Source organism: Gasterosteus aculeatus, chromosome 4 (assembly GCF_964276395.1).
Source record: "Gasterosteus aculeatus chromosome 4, fGasAcu3.hap1.1, whole genome shotgun sequence".
In the NCBI taxonomy this organism is placed as follows: Eukaryota; Metazoa; Chordata; class Actinopteri; order Perciformes; family Gasterosteidae; genus Gasterosteus; species Gasterosteus aculeatus.
Window position 1 is genome coordinate 28,603,206 of NC_135691.1, and position 16,859 is coordinate 28,620,064.

The 16,859-nt window shown below is 46.7% G+C and overlaps 1 protein-coding gene across 2 annotated transcripts in view; it reads left to right on the top strand.

Annotated features, from left to right (window-relative positions):
* Nucleotides 1-16,859, top strand: part of mdfic (MyoD family inhibitor domain containing) — a 105,844-nt gene that overhangs the window by 58,284 nt on the left and 30,701 nt on the right. For both annotated transcript variants that reach the window (XM_078101797.1, XM_040174807.2), the window contains exon 5: nt 4,912-5,044. In XM_078101797.1, coding sequence (XP_077957923.1) covers nt 4,912-5,044 — 133 coding nt within the window. The remainder of the gene's footprint in view (nt 1-4,911; nt 5,045-16,859) is intronic.

Below are 16,859 nucleotides of genomic sequence, written 5' to 3' on the forward strand. Positions count from 1 at the left end.
ACTTCCTGCCTCCCCTCAAAAAGGTGGGGAACTGACTCTCATGGGACACAAGTCATCAATCTTAAATCACCTCCTCCAAACTAATGGCAGTCCCAACCAGGCCAGTCCTGCTAAATTGAATCATTACTGGATTGAGAGAATATTTTGAGAGAGAATATTTTTGAAGGGAGGAAGGGAAGGCTGAGTGCGTCTTAATGACAGGAAGTGGAGGGGAAGTGGTCGCAGTGAGTCATGAGGGGGGGGGGGGGTGGAAGTTGTACTGGCACACACATGCACACGCAGACACAGCTCGCCCGCACCATCCCTCACACCCGTGCTCAAAATTGCACTTAAACACACTCTCTCACACACACACACACACACACACTCGCCACTTGCACACACTTTTCACCGGCTACGTGCAGTATGCTAATGCTCATCATCAGTCGGGGCAGATTAATGCCCCAGCTCTCAGCAAGGCAGGCCTGGCAGATACAGGTACTGTGGAGACCACCTACCCGTTCACACTCAACGCGTGGAGACAGGCTGCTGGATGCGCGGCTGCAGAGCTGCCTTCTTAAAATAGTTGCAGGTTCCGTCCACGGACAGCCGGTGCAGGTGGAGAGAGGATTGTGTAATAATAACACGCATGACAATGCCAGCCCTGCTACATTACTGTGCCAAAGATCTTGTCACAAGGTTAAACTCCGTTGGTCCACACAAGGGTTGGTCCAAAAAGAAACATTGTGGTTATTTACTTATTTGTTTTAGTGCCGCTTACATGTACGCTTTTTATTACGTCAAGGAGTTGAAAAGAGACAAAGACAGTCGCCTTTCAGATCAGCCGGTTGATGTAAATCCCGAACCTACAGGGTAACCCCCGCCCGTCCTCCCCTCTACTGTACCTTGACAAAGAAGCAAAGAGAGGCTCCTTGATGGTGACACGTACGTATTGCCGCGGCGCACACAGCTGTAAACACGTTGGCTGTGTCAGCGGAGCTGCTTGTTGGGGCATATTTACCGTTCGGCACTCTCACCAGTTACGGCTGCCTTGTGAGCATGAAAGTGATGGATGAAAGTTTTGCAATCCCAGGGCGCAGGGCTGAATTAAATTGAAAGCAACTGTTTATTCCCCCTGTGCCTTGACGCAGAATTCGGTTTGTTTGCAATTGATTTAAACCGTGGGAGGGGGAGGGGGGGGGGTCTTTTGCAGAGGAAAGGCTAAGGTTTTTCCTCTTGATAGAAAAGATGATTGAATTTGTTTTGTTTTGCGTGCCTCTCCGCTTGCTCTCTTTCAATCCTTGGCCTGTCAGTAAATCAGATCATCTCTCCCCCCTGTCAACACGCGCCGCTTGTTGAGCAGTCAAAGTTGATTTGCAAACACGATCTTTGATTTTTATTTATTTCCCCTCCGTTTTTTTCCGTCCTTTTTCGTTTTGGATCGCTCTTCTTTCCCCCCCCCCCCACCCGTTTTGTCAACGATGTTGGGCCTTTTTGGCCCCTCGGAGTTCTTCTTCCTCCACCGGTGCCCAGTTCACACGCTGCAACGGCTTTGCCGATCCCCGTCCGAAGCGGGCGGCGGGCCCCCGCTCGCGCTCTCTCGCCCCCACGCAAACGCCCGGCCTCGTGACAGGGTTCGGACCCCTTGGTTAAGGGGAGCTTGTCGAGCGGATGTCCTCTTGTAGGAGAGCACGACTGGAGGCTCGGGGAAATGGCAACAGAGTCATTACTCAGCATCCGAGGCTTTGCCCGGGTCCCGTCAGGCACTCTCCCTCGGCAGCAGTCCGTCTCCACCAGCCATTCATCATAGGTGTGAATGCAGCTGAGGGGAAGAAAGGAGCGAGACACTTAGGCCCTCCGCTAGCGAGGCTCTAATGAAGGCCCTCGCTCTACTCTCATGCAAACACCTCAGCGATATTAAGCTGGGTCAATTATCATGTCGCTCTCAGCCAGCCGTCAAGGTGCGGGCCCCACGTTTGAGTGTGAAGTGTTTTAAGTAAAACTCTCCGAGGAATAGGACGCGCATTAGACAGAAGTTAAACACGACCGCTTTTACTACATTTTTCCGTTGCTGAACTTTTTTCTGCTGCCTTTGGCTGTCCATTCAAATCAGGTTATATCTAAAGGTTAGGTATATTGATTTTTAATTGTGCTGTATTTCTCTACCCATAATCGCTAGACACTAATTCTAAAGTCAGTCTCACAATGGGATGTATTTACTGCTGTAAAGAAAGTGTGAGAATAGGGAAATTACTTTAGTTAAAGTTGCTGTAGAATATTATGGCAAATTGTTGCAGAAAGGGTTTGCACAGCACCAGGCAAAGCTATCATGCTATTTGCACTGATATCCAAAGCTCTCCCTGGCCTCGGCTCAGCTGTGATATAACAAAGAACAGTTCCAGCTACAAGCGCAGCCGCAGGTGCGTGTAGAGTAACACGTGCGATTCTGCATCTCCTCCAGGCTAATCTGGTGAAACGATCCCGTTTTTTGGGGGACGCGTACGTCCCGTTCGGTTCAGTCTGGGGAATCCCACTTTGTGGGTCGCCCCCTTTGCGTTTGTGTGTAAATCTCCACGTTCGGCGGTCCACGGGAGACCTGTCAATACTCCGCGCCGTATAGACTGTGGCATCTTCACCACAGGGAAAACATTTGCCTTGAAGTACTGTCTCTCCTCATCTTCAATGTCAGCCCTGGGGCGCCGAGACAACATATGTTCCCCGCGTGTCCCCAAGACATGGCAGCCCAGCGCGCACGCTACGCACAAACGCACAAAACGCGCCATCACGCGGCTACTGTCTTCCTCCCAGCTTCACTCACCTCTCTCGCTCTCTTGTCTCTCTCTCTCTCTCTTTCCCCCTCTTCAACTCCAGAACCGAAACAGATGGCCGCAAATTACAATGGCGGCGGTGCCTTAAAAGTACAACCCCCTCCCATCCCCCCTCCCCAAAACCCCGTCACTGAAATGACAAAATCATTAATTGGCATTGCGTAAGGGCTGGCTGCTTTTAGCAGTGTCTCGCGCGGCATGAGCGCCTGTCTAAAACTCACAGATGTGAAAGATTAATCTTTTTGCCTTCAGGTAGGTGAGCTGAAAATCAGGGGGTAAAAAAAAAAAGAAATGGAAGAAGGAAGCACTCGTAGCTGTTTGGTTAGCGGGGGGGGGGGGGGGGGGGCAGAGCGGAGGGCACATCTGTAGGAGGTATTCGATGTTATGTCCTTGAACAAACCCCACGCCACCGTCGCGTGGCTTTTGTGTCGCGGGAGGAGCGGAATATTTAGCATCATTGATCATTTACATCTATAGTGAGGAGGATGAAGGAAGTTTTTACTGTGCAGATGGTTCACTTTAATGAAACCAGGTTTCAATATTGCTTGCAATGATTATTGCACAGCACGCCCGCTTGCTCAAAGATATAATGCGGTATATTACAACTAAGATTAAAGCTATCAATATTCAACAACTGCTCATTGCTGTTTTACTTGTGTGTTAAGAGGAGTGTGTTTTGACAGGAGTAGAATTATTGTATGACGGTTGCTTTGGGTAAAACACGATTTGTGCCAACATAATATCTGGAGCAAAATGAGAATAATTAACAATAATGAACTTAAATTAAAAGACTTAGCTTCATAGAAGACACACTAGTTGTATTCCACGGGGAATCGACTTTCACACTGCGTCCGTATTCTTTATCTCAACTCTCTGATCTGCCATTACCTGCCCGGACACACCACTGCACCGCCCGAAATTAATAAATCTGTGTGTTGGATATTAGCAGGGCAATAAAAGGATGAATATTTCATTCAGACACTGTTATTACTTGGCCATTACATCAGCGCTGCGAGCCCAGACCAAAAGATGGGTGCCACTTCCTCATGTCAGCAAAAACGGGCTATGACTACATTGGATTGTGGGCCCAGACTTGAAACCGTCAGGTGTGCTTTGTGTAAGGAGGCAAAGAATGATGCCGCAGCCTGTGCGTCGGGGGGGCAGGAAACATTTTGTTTCGCTCAGTTTTTCTTGGCAGCGACTGCAGCGTTTTCGTTTCATCCATCTGTCCGTCAATCACACTCCTTATCGCTCTTTTCCTTCAATATCTTTCTTTTTCTTTCGTTTCTTTTCTGTGTTTTTATTTCCATTAATCTTCTTCGAGGGTCTCCTATAATCCATCTCCCCAGCCGAGAGGTATTCCCCGAGGGTAAATTACTCTGGAGGCCTGCCTGGCCCCGCGCTGCATCAGATTGACCCTCAGCTTGTTTGCCATTTTGTATACTGCACTGTTTATTTAACAAGGAGCAGAGTGAGTGTGATTTCCAGGGACGGGTCCCTGTGATAGTAGCTTTGACACCCTGCCTGAGTAATGACCCTCATTATGGAGCCTTTGACAGCTCCCTGAAAGGCCTGATTTATGAATATGCTGGAAGTGCAGCCCCACAAGCCTCCACGCACGCCTCCGAGCACGGTCTCCCCTCCCTCTGTCAGCACCCATGGACTATACATACATGTGCGTGGGCGTCCGCACACACACACACACACACACACACAGTGTGTACACGTGCACCAGATGGTAAGTAGCATACGTACAGGAAATTCATTTTGGGGTTTAGAATTGTCACGACTGGAAACTTCAACAACATTTGCCAAACTTTCCGTCTTCTTGTATGGAGAAAATGCAAAGCGCTTCTGGTTTGTGGAAAGTTTGATTTAGATTTTGTAGCAAAAACAAATTCCTCAAAAGTTTATTTAGGCCTTTGATTTTCCCACCGCGAGAGGCCTGAACCTTCCAATTTTCAATTTATATAAAAAATTCACACATCTCAAACCTCAAGGATTAACTCTATACACATTGAACCTCCTTAAATATCGCACATATCAAAGGGCCGCTTAAATAAGTTATGAGGTATATATCCCCCTTTTTTTTTGACCCCGGCAGAATCAATTAAGCGGGCAGGGGCGAAAAAGAGGCTGCAAATCTACGCCGGGCCTCGAGAAGACCACGCTGGAAACTGGAAGGGAATCGCAGGGATGGAGGAGGAGGAGGAGAGCCAAGTTCCACAAATGCTCAGGTGGGTAACAGTAAGACGGATAGGCAAAGGGGAGGAGGGCGGTCCTCAGAGTGGAGAGAAGGGGGAGGGACGTCCAAGTGGGATGTCCAATGGATATGCATAAACCGGAGAGGCAGGCTGGCACGAGAGCGAACAGCGGCAGCAGATAAAGCTATACGGGCTTGTCAGAATCCAGCAGCTAGGCCGGTGATTTATGAGGATCCCCAGTCAAGACTTCCCTCCAAATCCTCCTTCCAGCAGCCTTTTGTTCACAGCCGAAACCCCCCCACCCCTCGCCTCCGCCTCTCCCCTCCCACTCCTACACATGCGGACGCCTCGGACGCCACAGCTGGAAAGATGTGTTTTTGATTTGAGGTTAAACTTACGGATTCTCCTTGTCTTGAATATGAATCGAATCTGTAAGCTGATAATAATCGCCACACGGGTTGAATGCGTAATTAATATTAGAGTACAGATAAGTGAGCCTTTTGATATGCAACAAAGTGTTGCTTATGAACACACTCAACTTGCTTGTTTGCTTCAAAACACAATTCAAACACTCAAAGACATTTATTTCTTAGTGAACAGAAAAGCTGTTTTGTGTTGTTTGACTCATCGGTTTATGGATTACTGTGTCAGACTTTCCCACTTTGAAACTATTTGGCTAAAGCCAAACTGGAATGTGTTCTTCTACCATGTCGGTGGTATTTGTAACTATGGGAAACATGCAGTGTTTTCTTTTTCAAATTTCTACTTGAATCATTTGTTAATGTGCTGCGTCCCTCTGAAATGATGAATAGATGTGGCACTGTAGTTCCGTCCTTCAGGCCTTCAAGTGATATAATATGAAAAACATGAATACAGAGTTAGCTGTACATATGGCACTTTCACCTCATTAGCTTATTTGACCTGTTCATAGCTGTCATAATATACATCATCCAGTTGTTAATTCTAACGCTGCTGGTCATGATTTTTCTCTCTGGACCCTAGTTAAGTGGCACCTAAAGAAGAGGTCTGTTGTATTTGTGCAGCGTCATGTAACACAACTGTCCAACAGTTGTGAAGTGATTGATGAACTGGCTGTAATTTGTGGTGCCGCTGATATTTGATTTGTCTTACTGCGAGTTGGCTTATTGAGAGTAGGTCACTGATTGGTCACAGACACACACACACACCAGCACACCAGCACACCCGCACACACACCTTCCCTTCACTTTATGCCCTGCACTAAAAAAGCCCTGGATAAAAGGTAAGGAATATGCTTTATTAACTTTAAATATGCATGATGTTTCAGAGGGAAAGTGCAGCACGGCATCAGGAATGTCCGAAAGCTTGACTACTTATTTCTCTCTTTTTCCTCAGAAACTGTAAATAATTAAAAACAGAGGGAAGGGGGTGGGGGGGGGGGGAATGGAGAGAGGGAGGATATAGAAAGTCAAATATATTCTCACTTTCTGCATAAACACATTCTTAGTGACCTCAACTACCCTGAGCCATCAAGCAACAGAACGTTGTCCGTGTGTGTCACTTTTCTGTCTCAACTCAACCGTGACCAAGTTCTGAGGACTCGTCTCCTTTCAGTTCAAAGAGCTAAACCTTCTTATTGTGTCTCTCTGAACATGTTGAGCGACAGATCTCACACCGGACATCACTGCACCTGCTTGATTGTGATTGGCTGTTGATTGATGTCAGTGGATCGCAAATGGCACTCATACTCTTGTGTGGACTTTTCAAGCACGGTGACCTTGCGCCGTAACACCCTGATTTCATCCAATAAAAGGGGAACACAGACACTGTGACACCCTCTCTTGTATTCAATTGATTTCCTTTTGACTCCAGATATTCAACTAAGAGTGAAAGAGCTTAGCTCGGCTCCAGGCTCATGAGAAGAGGCTTAGCCTTATTAGCAAATATGGATTCTGCAAACATGACAACCCCGCATTCACCACAAGTCCCTTGGTAATGTAAATAGATAAATACATAAATACATAAACAGGCTGTGAACGGATGATCGCGTCAGTGCCTTCGGATTCAGAGGAATCGGCAGCTGAAAATGAAATCAGTTATGCTTTTGCTGCCAAGTACAGCTACAATAGTCTGTGTCAAATGCTATTTTCCCCACAGCAAATGAGCAATGCAAAATAGTTTTTTGATGATATTGCATGTTATTCGGCCCCTTAATCTTCCGCCGTGGCAGCGGCGTTTCGTCATGATTATTTCAGCCGGCTGAACGGTATTTAAATGAATAAATAGCAAAGTATTTACCCAGCATCATTGCCTTGTCATGTTGGTTGCATCGCAGGCTAATGGCCTTCCAGGCTCCAGCTCTATTTATGGGAGTCATTTCATCCTCCCGGTATTTATCCCCCACCCCAACATCTTCCACTCGTTTTTTGTTCAACTCCATCATACAACTGCCTCGGCTCACTTTTCCCCGATGCATTGTCTCCCAGTGAATTTTAATTTCAGCGACGTGCTATTAGAAGGGGGAGTAATCCCGTCACTGCCTGTCCTTCATGCCTCTCACACAATGATGTATTAACGGCAGGGCACGCTAATGAATGGAAAGCACCAAGTTGTTAAGTCTGTTTTAAGGTGCCATTTCTATTAATTTGCTCTGTGCTCGGCTCTGTTGCTTTTTCTTTTTCTTCCTGCTCTTTGTCTTTGCTTCACAGACACATCACATCCACAATTTATTTCCGCAATCTCGTTTCGCTTTTAACACCTCTGTATGTGTTGCGATTTGTGTCAAATTACTGCTATGAATAGACGGTAGTCTCACAATGGCTTATACGTACCGAACTCCCAGCGGATGTCTCGAGTCAACAAAACACAACCTATACACTACTTGATACAGCAGCTTGTGAACATGTTAAATTCCATTTCTCGTGTTTGTGTCTGCTGTGAGTTTGAAATCAAAGCTGATAGAAGTCTTGACTATCTACGAGAAAAAATAGAAATATCTAGATCTTTCTGAGAAATGGAGGCAGTGGTATATATATATATATATATATATATATATATATATATATATATATATATATATATATATATATATATATATATATACATATAATGAGCCTAAATCTGATGTCTGTTTTGCGGCATAACAAAAACCATCTAATCTGCTGAACACATCACACTCTACACAGACTGCCAACCTACATACACCCGTACCCTACTAGCCATGCAAAGCTCCACAATGATGAAGCAAGGGGAGAAAAAAAAAAACATAAGCTACAAAACCCACTAAACCAAGGATGGGCTAAATTACCGCGGTGAAACAGGGGAGAAGCTTCGTTTGTGTTCCATGCGAGCGAGCGTGCTGCCATTCCTCCCCGCTTCACCGGGCAGATTACGCTCAGGTATCAGCCGCAGCCAAGAAAGCGGATTACTTGTGTCCAAATAGAGTTGTCAGTTTGGAAACTCAAGATGCAATCATTTCCATGGGAAGGGTAATTATAGGGGATCAAGCCCACGTTACTGTCAGATGCTGGCGCGGGATGAGACAATCACTCACTAATGAAGGATTTTACATATTTGAGGTGAACAAGGTACTCCCTCTCAACCCTTGCGAGCTCTCTGTCTGTTTTCCGCTGTGTCCTTCTCCGAAACACTAAGTAGCTTTGTGGTATGTACGCAGACGGCTTTGAATACCTGTAGACGTAGAAAGGGGTCATGCAGGCATCCACAGGTCCAAAATGGCCCCAGAAACATACTAAGAAGGTCAAACACTGTTCACCTTTGTCCAGTGGCAACGCGAAGAAAGCTGAAAAAACAAGAATTAGATCTCCACTTCTCCATAGCCATGAAATATGCTTCAAAATGGATGGGATTTCTGAATCGCCTGCTCATTCAACAAGTCATTTGGTCCAGTTGGCGCGCGGGAAAGACGCACGTGTCCATTGTCGTCTTTAAATTTCAACGACCTGTCTTCCCTTGTTGCTGTACTTTAATCAGTAGACAGTTTTCCTTTCAGAACAATAAAAACAGATATTTGTTTCCTTCTTGCTTTTCTCACCGTGTTCTGACAGAAAGACGATGATCACCTATAATTAGAAATCCTGATATAACTGCCGGGCGTGTTTCCAGCCTTGGTCTCCGTGTCTGACCCTTATACCCTTCGGCCTCGACCTTGACCTGCGAATGAGCCGCCACCTTCATAAAAATGCTGCATGAAACCCATGATCAAACCACCTGCACGCGGACGCCTCCCTGACACACACACACACACACACACACAAAAACGTCTGTGTCTCTGTTTTATTATGACAAGCTTGTGCATTGTACATCTCGCCCAATACCCAATTGCTCATTTTCCCACTAAATACCTCTCTCTCCCGATGGCATCACCCGGTGCTCGGTCGAAAAGGTCACACAATTAAATGGCTAAGGCATTCTGTTCATGTCATAGAATGGTGATGTATCACTCCAGGCTGGCTGTACGTGTACCTGACACACTGTGAGCATGAATATGATTTCAGAGATCATTAAAAATTTAACAGCGTGACCTAATTACCCGAGCTCCCTATTCAGATTCCACGCAGTAAGTGAGATGGGGAGAGAGGCAGGAGGAGGATCTGTGTATGGCAGGCTAAGTCTCATCTGGAATCAATTATAATTACTTTATGTTGCTACTTTGTCAATCAATATGGAACGAGCTGTAATGGATCGCTCAGGTGTCACACACCGTACTCACAGCGATGAAGTACTGTTTGTGTGTTTGCATACGAGATGGAGGTCCCTCGCTGTAATTGGAGGGTAAGTTTTGTGAGGTGTATAAGTGGATAGGGTTTGTGATCATCTGTCTTGGAGTGGGTTGACTTTAGAGTGGCTCTACTGTGCCGCGTGGAGGCATCGAGGAAGACGACGTTTGAGGAGAAATTGCTATCTGGAAGTGTAGACAACAGACTCTGGGGGAAAAAGAAAAAAAACACTATTGTTTCCATTCAAATCAACTTCCCCCCGGGGCCCCGTCACTTTTTTCTGCTTCCTTTTTCCCCCCTACATATTGATTGCTCGGTACTGAGTCACAAACAAGGCAGATCACCATTATCTGCTGTTACAAAGCGTTTCGGGAATCTTTGAGTGAAGTCGTAAAAACCCCGGGCTTTTCATGTCTCTCTGCATCGATTTAGCGCTTGTGAGAATGAATTGCAGATCAATTGGCTTACCTCCGGGCGGACTTAATGAGCACGCACAACAGAGGGGTCTGTTGTTGCCTGCGTGGTTCTCAATAGCAGCAGGAAGAGAGGGACACTGAGCAATGATTTCCAGTTTCCTGCCGCTTCGACTCGTTTTGGAGTAATGCTCACCAAGAGTTTGTCCCGTAAGCGAAGATGATTTAAGTGCATTTAGTTTTCACTCTTTTCCTTCTACTTGTATGATGACAACAGAGCGTTACTGTGATATTTTGTCCAACAATCCGTGTGCCTAATGACCTTCTGAGTAATGTTGTACTCCAATGAGCGTACCTCATTACTCACTTTGTAGGAGCCGTCTTAAAAACCTTTTTTGGCATTTGAACGGGACGAAGTCTTCTATGAAATATCATTGCGGTCATTACACTACAGGGATATAATGTCATGTAGGAGCCTTGCGATGCCTACCGACACCCCATTACCCCTTTTGTTTATTCCATTACGTCACTCCCATGTCTTTTGCCCAGTTGTTTTCGAGACCACGTTGACTTGAATTTCAACTCTAATCTCACTCTGCCTCAGGCCCGAGCTCTTTGACGGATGTGTGGAGCCACTTTTCCAGAGCTTTTCACTCTAAACATTTACCCTCTGCCCACCTGGGATCAATAAGGGACTGTTGCCACTCCTCTAATCATCGCCCGGGACTCCCCTGCACTCGCTGGGTCTCTTTAAACGTACGCAGGACCCGGATCCATAACCCGGCCTCCGTCTGGCCTCTGCCCGGCCTCCGCACCTTGCCCCGCCAGCCTCGCGTCATTTCTGTCGGTTCACCCAGGAGTCACAGAGGGATGCCGGCCCGGGGGGGGGGGGCTTTGAATCCTAGGGTAGCGCCTCAGTGTGGCGGGTTGCAAACAGAAGGCGACGCTTCGGGAGGAGAGCGAGGAATATATAAGAGTAGATTAACAAAGACCTTTTAGTAGCTGGCTTGATTGTCACACACAATGATGCGAGCATTTTCCTTATTGCGGAAAAAGGGGAAGAGTAATCTGTTTAAAAAGGTGTCAAGCACATAATTAGTTTTTCATTCATCTCTATCTGTTCCTAAACCCCCGGCCCCCACCATCCCCATCTCGCCTAAAACCGCCACTCTGTCTCACATGAAGCTGGCGGGAGTTCAAGACGCCGTCGCCTTCCGGCGGCCGGGACCTGAGTTTGGCTTCAGTGAGATAAGAGCTATGGTGGAAAAAGAGGGCCACACCGCAGGGGCCGGGGCCCTGTGAGCAGCGCCACGTTGAGCTCCGGTAATTGCCCCGCAACGTTTTAGATGTGATGTGATGGAAATGTTTCCGTATTGTTCATCAAGTTTTCTAATACCACAGGGTCGGGGGAAAAAAAAAGAAAAGAAAATGGTGGTTATTGTAGGAATCGGCGATTATTAGGACGCACACTGTTCTGAATATGCAGGACGCCCGTCAACAACTCTCCCACAACCTACCATTAGCCTCTGCTTTTCCTGCTCTTATCCCGCTATTTTACCCCTTTAGAGGCAAATGGAAGGGGCCCCTGGATTGATTGCAATTCACAGGAGCCTCATTGTATGCCGTAATATACACTGTTAAGTGGCTGCATATAGAAACAAACCTCTGATTAAATTAATTTGAATCACAAAGAAACAGCAAGAGCCCTCCTTAAGCTTTCAGTTGCAAGGCTTGCTTTTTGACTCGGTACCTGCACACATTGACTTTTGACACCCGCGGTTTTCCAGAGTGCTATTTCCAAGGACTCTCATACGGCGGCAACTCCAGATTAAATCAAGCCGGCTATAATAAAGTATAATGTTATATTCATTTTGTCATCATTACTGATTCCAGTGTACTAAAAGGCTTGTGGATTTTAATGAATTCTAAATAAGTTCAGTGTGCTAATGGGAAAAGATGGAGAGTAGTGTGGATTACCAATATTAGTTAGGGCTCCACGTTTCATTAGACTGTATTAGAGAACATTCAAATAGGGTTTTTTCTCTATGTCAAGTTGTTCCATGATTGTCAGACAGTCCTCCGCTAATTTTTCATCGTCAGAGAGATCTCAAAACAGTGTTTAATGATAAACTATTGCAGATCTGTTTATTTGCATTATCCAGCTTGCAAGGACCGGGATTATGAGCATACGTTGCTTGGAAAGTAAAATGAGATATGATTTTGAAATAAAGAACAAAATTAAGATAAATAACAATGGCAAAAGCTGCTCAAGAAATCCAGTCATTCTATACATAGAATTCAAGAGCCGTATTCATGCGAGAAAGGCGTGCAAATCTATGTAAGTATCTCCACTGTTTGCATAATAGATTAGAAATTAGCATTTTTGTTCATTTTCCATGTATGCACAGTGCCTGGAAGAATAACACTCCATGCATATCAGATCAGCCTGCCTACAATTTTGCGCAGTATATTATTTGACAATCTAAAATGTGTAATTTGCATGAAATTGCTTAATTAAAACACAGTCACTGGGGGTATTAATTTCTTTGTCTGACAGTGTAGTGTGGTGAGGGGAGAGCAGGGGAGATGTAAAACGCTAAGAGATAGCGCTGTCACAGAGGCAGAAAGGAAATTCTGCCACAACCCCCCCCGCCCGCCAACCCCCCCCCCCCCCCCCCCCCCCTCTCTCTCTCTCCTGACGGCACAGAGCGATGAAGAGGATAACGCCTGCCCAGCTAATTTGGGTTATGGTGGTAAACGGAGGCCACTGCACTAGAAAGATACCAAAGGGAGGGAGGGATGCGAGGAGGGGTTGAATCGCTGGAAGAGATAGGGGAGGGTGGGGGGAGGAGGGGGGGGGGGACTAGCATAGCTGCCTTTGTGCCACGGTATCATTGTTGTCCTCGGGGTGGAACTATGCCAAGCAACTGACAATGATACAATGACGTCGGATGCTCCGCTGTATCACTGTTATGGTACTGCGCGTCGAAACGTCTCTGTTAGTCCACTCGCGCCTCTTTGGGAAATAAGGACGGAGGTCACGACGCGCTGAGGTCATCGACCCTAAAAACCGTACCTCCCGAGCTGTGGCCGCCGCCGTTAAATCTGCCCGCGTTTAAAACCTTCCCTATTGGGTCTGCGCCGTCTGTCACAGAACCACAACGCCTCCCGTTACGGTTCCTGCAGCCTGCTCATTAATCGTTGCCCACCCCTCGGTGCCGCGCCGCGCCATTAAGAATGCGGGAATGGCGAGCGGAAAAGGGCAGAGAGGTAGGCGAAGGATGAACCGAAGAGATTCCGAAAAAATACACACAGAGGGGGAACCCTTTCGACCATGACAACGAGTGAGATTAAAGCTCCGGTTGGGCCCCGTGGCTGCGTGCGCGCAGGCTGCGCATCTGTACCCTTTTGTCTTAAATATCAAAGGCAGCAAAGGCACGTTAACATTTGAGTAATTCCAGAGATACACGAGGAGGACACGGCGGGGAGGCGGTTGAATGGCGCAACGGAGAAGTTATCGAACTAAGCGAGGGAGCGTTTCTTCTCCTTTCACATCAGTTCTGAGAGCGCCACGTGCTAGTTATTGTGCCGTGACATCGAGGGTGGTTCCGTACAGGCCGAGAGGGATGGATACATGGGGAATAAAAACGGAGGGGAGTGCACGTGGTGAAAAGATGGCATGAGGAGGGGAAAAAGAAACAAGACTACAGCGAGTGGGGATTGCATATATGGGTAAACCGGAATTGAGACAGGCAGGCAGGTTCAATAAGGGGCCCTTGTCGCCAGTGTCAGCAGTGTTAAGGTTGAGACGGAGACAGCAGCAGCGAGGGCGGGCTAACGCCGACAGGACCTCCACCGCTGCCTTGACGGCCGGCTTCACTGGGACCTTAATTGGTCCTTTGATGTCACTGGAAAAGGTGGTGAAGGCAACAGAAATGGAATGCGTCCCTCTTTGCTGGCCTGCCATGATGTCACCACTCTGTGTTTATTTATGAATCGCAACCTTTCTGACTTTTGGAGCGTGCCCTATTTCGCTGTTGCTCTGTAGTTATTTTTCTCTCCCCCGCTGTCCTTTTCTATTCCGCTGTTTTTCCCCACTGTCAGCGCACTCCTTCCTCTTTTTTCCCCAGTCGCCATGAATGTTTAAAAATACGACCAACGTGTATTTGGGTCCCGCGTTCCGTCTTCCGTCCCGGACATTCCTGTGCATCCTCCTGCATGTTGCTGCGTGAAAGGTGCCTTGTGTTAACAAGGAAGGGTTTGTGCGGATGTGTGTTTGTCAAAAAAAAAAAAAACGCTGCCTCTGCTGATCAAATGGTGCAACAAGGGTGAGTCCTGCTAATGTGGGGAGCTGTTTGAAGCCAGGGCCTCCTTTTGAAATGATGATGATAATGGATTCAGTCCTCTCATTAAAGGAGTCCGAGAGCTCATTAGGCACCAACAAACAAGCCGGTCTTGTTGGCGCAGGAAATGCCAAGTACCCCCGTCTGCCCCTGTCTCCCCATTTCATCCGAGGATGTGAGCGTGTTACCGTCATTTACCTCAAACCCTCCCATTCCTCTCCACAGGCGCAAACACACACCGGGGGGGCGCTGACACACACACACACACACATACACACAGACGGCGGTATTTTTCAGTCCTCAGCCAATCGACAGTACCGACCTCCCAGCCTCTTCTGACCCAACTTCAAAGCCGCCCGGCCTCGGCGCACTTGGCTGGGACTCCCTGAGAGACTCTCTCATCGGCTCCGGGGTCACGCGATCAAGAGGACCGGAATTGATCTCGTCTCTTTGGTTCTGCGCAGCCCTCTTTAGCCTCTTGTCATCGTGCTCCGCTCCCTATAGAAGCCCGGTATCGTGTCACCTGCAGAGGAAGTGTCATTTCTGTCTCCCCGGCTCTTGTCATTGCGTAGCATTGACAAGTTTGGGGGAAAATGGAGAGGAAAGAAAGATAAGTCTTCATTGAGAAGAGCAGTGTAAAGTAATTCGGGACATTAGTCGTATTGGCACATTAAGTCATTTTGGCGCTCGCATATATGTGACAGCTCTGACGGCTTGGTCCTGTTTCCTTAATATTAGACTCACCATCTGTCCTTATCTCACTCCAGTGCCTCAGATTTGGCCCTTGACTGAGATCGAATGGCACTGATGGGAAGCTGATCCCAAGGAACTAGGTTTTTGCTCAACAGGTTATGCAAGGAAGGAAAATCTTCTACTAGCTTCATGTTGCTTGATTTTCAGTAAAGTAAATTGACTCCTTCCAATAACAAACCACAGAGTGAATAAAAATGGAGAGATAGCTTTATATACAGTATATGTGTAGTGTATATGAATTGTTTAATGACTTTAAAACAAATCCGGCCTAAGTCTGAATGTAAATACCCATATATTCATTGTATATGAGCTTCGCGGGCGCCCGTCAAAAGATGGAGGAATCGTTCCCATCTGTAGATACGGATTGACAGTAGTACGTTTTTAATGTCCCCTTCAATTAACCATCTCTTGGAGTCCGACCGAGTCATCTGCGGCGTGTCAGAAAAGACGTCGTGCAGATGACAGTCTTCTCTGCGCACCACTCCCTTTCCGTCAGGGAAGGAAGTGATAGCTGCATGTCAGAGAGAGGGAGAGATCAGAGAGTACCAGCTCCCACAGAGAGAAACTCACAAGGGTCCATTCCAGCCTCAAGGACTCCGTTATCGAACATAACGATACACGGCAAAAATTATCAATCAATACTCATCATAAACTTTCGCTCTTCCATTTGTGACGTATTTCTAATCAAGTATTTATCCGTAAAAAAAACGACATAGCAGCATTTCTATGATCGAGCACTGTTTCCTTCCTTCTTTTTCACATCATGATTATGGGCTTGAGGGATATCAATTAAATGTAGCCAATTACAGAATGCTTCAAAACTAGAATATAAAGTTGCGCCTCCTTTTTTGATCTATTTACTCGCAGCGGAGGCAACAGAGGAAAAGAGCGAGTAAGAAGTTTCAAAAACAGCCTCTGTTCCACATGAAAGGGGCATTTGATCATATTTTTTTATTTTTGTCTTAAAGAGAAAAGCTTGCCAATGAGGAGTCATTCCCCATTAAACTCAAGCAAAATTATCAGGCCTGCATTAAGGAGCTTTAAAAAAAAAGAGAGAGATATGTATCATGCATGTGGATATGCATAAACATGATGGAGGAGCTTAAGTAGAAAATGAGATCTGATGCCGTTGTGAAGAAGAGAAAACCGGCGTGCTCAGAATGCATTTAAATTTAAATATTCATGTCATTATAATTCTGAGGAATGTGGAGCGACCGTATGATATTTTATTGAGGAGGCTTTAAAAAATGAATGCTGTCCCTACTCCTTAATAAAAATCCTTGGCTTTCACTCAAGAGTCGTCAGTCGCGCACTACTGTGGTCTTTGGTTGCGCGGCAGGAGGCAGCGGGTCAGGTGAGGGGACACAAAGGCCGTTAGAAGGACAAACCATTGGACGGAAGAGTGGACGCCTTTCTGCTAATGTGCAGTTGCTGGACATGGATGCAACGTTCCCACAGCACTGCGTCAGGACGTCCCTGATGGAGGAGGAAGAGTGTCACACACACACATACAGGCAAATGTAATCATAGAGTCAAAAAGGGAGCTTGACCGTGTGTGCAAAGGACCTGGATGTAGTGGACCTGCACAACGGTTAGTGGAGGCATGGTGTTGAACAGCGGA